General features: G+C 16.1%; 1 protein-coding gene across 1 annotated transcript in view; it reads right to left on the reverse strand.

Moving 5' to 3' along the window:
* Window positions 1-388: 388 nt before the first annotated feature.
* Window positions 389-4497, reverse strand: part of BO85DRAFT_523659 (uncharacterized protein) — a gene marked incomplete at its 3' end in the record, with an annotated part of 10424 nt that continues 6315 nt past the window's right edge. The window contains exon 2 of the mRNA XM_025665373.1: window positions 389-406. Coding sequence (XP_025511302.1) covers window positions 389-406 — 18 coding nt within the window. The remainder of the gene's footprint in view (window positions 407-4497) is intronic.

A 4497-nucleotide genomic window follows, 5' to 3' on the forward strand; every position in this document is an offset into this window, starting at 1 on the left:
TATTATTAATATAAAAAAACTTTATGGTTATCAATATTATATTATTAAAAATAAGAACTATATTTTAATTTAATTCTTCTTAAATAATATGAGATTAGGGTTATTATAATAACTGAAATATTATTTAATAAATTTATTAAAGATAATCTTGGACTATTAAACTCCAGATATAATAAAAAATCTAAAATAATAAAAATAGATAATAAGATAGCCATAGTATAAGTAATATATAAAATAATAAATCAAACTATAAAGAAAGATCCTATTCTTTAAAAAAATATAAGATATTATTATATAAGATATATTCTTAATTTAATTATATATATATAGAAATATTATTTCTATATTTCTTTAGAAATATTTATATATTTTATATACAGTAATACAGCTACACGAACTTTTCTAACTTAAGATAGAAGTATCATGTGTAAATTAATAATTAAATATAAATATTATTATAGTATAAAATAATAATAATACTAGTAATTTATTTTATAATCTATTTATATAATATAAATATTATAATATAATAGAATTCAAGCTGTTATTTTATATATATAAAATTATTATTTTATAAATAAAAAAACTAATATTTTTTAAATAAGTTCTACCATTTCTAATCCTCTTTTATAAAATATAATTTTTAAATACTACTGGAATAAGAAAGTAGTCTTCAGAATTATTTTCTAGTATAATATAAGATATTGATTTATAATAATTATTATAATAAAACTATTATAGAGATACCAGAAATATAATAATATAAAAAAATAATTATATATATAATAGAATAAGATATATAATTATTAATTATTAGAATAAAATATAATATTAACTTCTAGATTTTACTTGCCTTATAGGGCGATAGTGCTGAGTATATATATATATATATAATATATATATATATACTATATCTATCTAACCATAATCCTATTTTGACTTAAATCAGAAGTTATACAATATAAAAATATTTTAAGTTTTTATTTTTAAAATAATATCTTATTTTAAATTAATAATTATTATTTATTATATACAAGAAATTATTTTTATATAATAAATTATTTTTTTTATATTATTTTTAGCTATCTTTATTTTCTTTATCATTATAAAATTTCTTTGTCTGGCCTCTAGTGCTAATAACTATAATATTTTTTTTATTTTTATATTTAACTATTTATTCTGAATATTTCTTAAAAATCTTTTTAGTTCAGTAATTAAGCAGTCTAGGGATTTATTTAACTTATTTTAAAAATTTTATTTAGTATTTTCAGTATTATTATTATTATTAAAATCTTTATTACTAGACTCTTTATTATCTTTACTTTCAACAATTTTTTCTTTTTATTAAATTAATTTATAAAATCTCTAATCTAGTATCTAAAAATATTTTATATACTTAAGTTTATTTTTTTATTTATACAAGAAACAGTAATACGGAAGCTGAGTCTTTTTAATAAAATAAAATCTAATTATTAATATTTTTTTTAATCTAGTATAAAGAAAGATAAGTTTTTATTAAAATTATTAATTTCAGAACATATTCCATGACTTTTCAGAATTATAATATATATAACTAGTTAATCTATATTTTTATACTAGTCTATCTATTCTTTATTAAATAAAATATTTCTATTTTAAATTAGAATATAGACTTATCTTATTCAAGATTAAATCAGAAACTTTCTTAATTTTTGCTCTAGTATACTTGTAGAAATTTATTTTTAAAATATTTAATATTTTTTATTTCAGGGTCCAGTAGCTCTACATTATATTAAATATATTTATTTTATTATTAAAGTCTTACTTTACTGCAGAACTTATTAAGATTTAATAATTTATAAGTAACTTATTCTTATTAAAATTAATTTTATAATAAGATATATAAATAATAACCAGGAGACTAATTAACAAGTTTATATATATATTAATAATATATTTTTAACTTAAGATAAAAAACTTATAATTATAGTTAAATTATTATAATAATATATATTTTCACGCATGCTAGGTCCTGTAAATTATATATAATATTATATAATTAATATCCAGTATCTGTAATATAATATAAAGAAGTAAATTTTCTACTCTTTCCCGGAAATTATAATTATATTTTCTGTAAAAAATAATACAAGCTATTATTATTAATATAATATTTTTATCTTAAGTTAAAAAGATAATATATATATTTTTCTTTAATTTCTTATTTCTCTACTAATTATTATAAGTAATTATATTCTAGAGATTACAGATAAAAGTTATAGCTGTTTTATTTTTTTTATTTAATTTTATATATTAATTTATTTAGCTGTCAGGAACAGTATAATTAATCAAGAATTTTCAGACTTTAATAAATTATTTAAAAGTCTGTAAAATTACTTCTCTTTTTTTTTAAAAAGCTCTAGATAAAAAAATATTAAATTAAAATATATTTCAGTATTTTAACAAGCAGATCTTAAATTTTTTTTATTAAATTTATTTATATTTACCATGTTAGATAGGCTTCTGTATTATATTAAATAAATTATCTAAAGATAATATAATATATTAATTTAGATATTTTTAATAAGAAATCTAGTCTCCGCTATCTGAAGATATACTTTATTTATATTTATAATATAATTAATAGAAAAAGTAATATTTCTCTAAATATATAGTTATCAGAGAGTTAAAAATAGTTATACTTTAATATTTCAAGATATTAGTATTTATAGAATTCTTGACCAATCAGTACTTGATATAAATCAGTATTTATTATTAAATATTAAATTTATTTATTTAAAGAATTTACAGATTTTTATATTCTAAATCTTTTAGTTTAAGTTAGAATTTTCTTTATCTTAATATTACAGAAGTGGGTTGAACTTGCCTTATATAATTTTAAAATAATAATATTATTATAAATAATAAAATTAAAGTACTTAATACTATAGCTTATCTTATAGTATTTACTAAAAAGCTTGTATATCTTATCTTATTTTAAAAAAAATAATTTAATTAATATAATTAACAGAGATATTAAAGAACTAATAAAACTAATTTTTAGTATTTTTTATAACAGTAAAAACTTATTATTTCTTCTTGATTTTGAGTCTCCACAAATCAAGTATAAATAATAAAAATATTCTATTATAATTTAATTAGTAGACTAGCTGTTTATTTACTTTTAATATAAATAGAATTTTAAGTCTTATATTATCAAGACAGTAAATATCAATAGTTTAAAAAAAATCTTATATATAATAATTAATACTTTCTGACTTAAATTAAAAATAGATAATATCTTTTTAATTATATTTTATAGTAGATGATTTATCTTATTCTTTTAATATTAATTTAGTATTTTATATTTATTAAAGTCTATCTATATTTTCTTAATAATATTGAGAAGTACTTGTCTCCGATACTATTTTATATTTAAAATAAATTTTAGAAAATAATTATTATAAAAAAAAATAATTAGGTCCTTGATATCTTCCTGTCTAATCTTATATTAAAAAATTAATTCTTATCAGATAATATTTTCTAGAATTTTAACTATCTATATATCTAGGGGCTTCTTAGTAATAGATAATATAGTATCTATATTATTAGTATTATTAAATATATTAACTAAAAACTCCAGGATTCAGTACTAGTTCTTTTATAAAATAGTATATTTAAAAAATATATTAAATTATATTCTTCTAATTTTATTAATAAATATTTACTTAAGTATTTATACATGACTTAGATCCAGTTCTCTATTTTTTTATAATTAGAGAGTTCTGTTTTACTCAGACTATTCTGGATTTATATTATATATATTAATTATTATTATATTTAACCAGGAATTTCTAAGTTTCTTGTCAATGCAGGAGTTTTTAATAGACATGGCAAGGCTCGTCCAAAAAGCTCAGGATTGCCCGGCTCAGCTCGTGCCAAGACAACCCTGAGCCTGCTTATATAAGACTTATAAATAGTTTTTCTAATTTCAAAAGCTCACCTGCCAAGTTTTAAACTACTTATTAAGTCAGGCGAGCCTTCTATAATTAAGCTTTGTATTTAAAAAGAAGCTTAACAGATTTACTAAAATTATAATTATATATAATATTACTGTAATTTCTATAGTATTTAAAATATATTTTCTGACTTAAGTCAAAATGTATCTTTAAAAGTAATATATAATATTATTTTCTTATTTAATTTATAATATATTCTCTAATTTAGGTTCAACTACTTTTTTCTAAATCAAGATATAAGAATATTTTTTAATTTAAATTAGAAAAAATTTAGTATTATTCTTTATATTAAATTCTAAATTATTTATAATAATTTATCTAATAATTATAATTATAAAGTCAGTATCAAGCTGGTATCCATAAAACTTATAATAGTATTAAAATTCTCTATAAAAGAGATATAAAAATTAAATCTAATCTATATTAAGTAATCTAGATATCTTTATTATTACTATTACTATTATTATTATTACTATTACTATTATTATTATTACTATTA

This window comes from Aspergillus piperis, assembly GCF_003184755.1.
Source record: "Aspergillus piperis CBS 112811 unplaced genomic scaffold BO85scaffold_24, whole genome shotgun sequence".
NCBI classification, from domain to species: domain Eukaryota; kingdom Fungi; phylum Ascomycota; class Eurotiomycetes; order Eurotiales; family Aspergillaceae; genus Aspergillus; species Aspergillus piperis.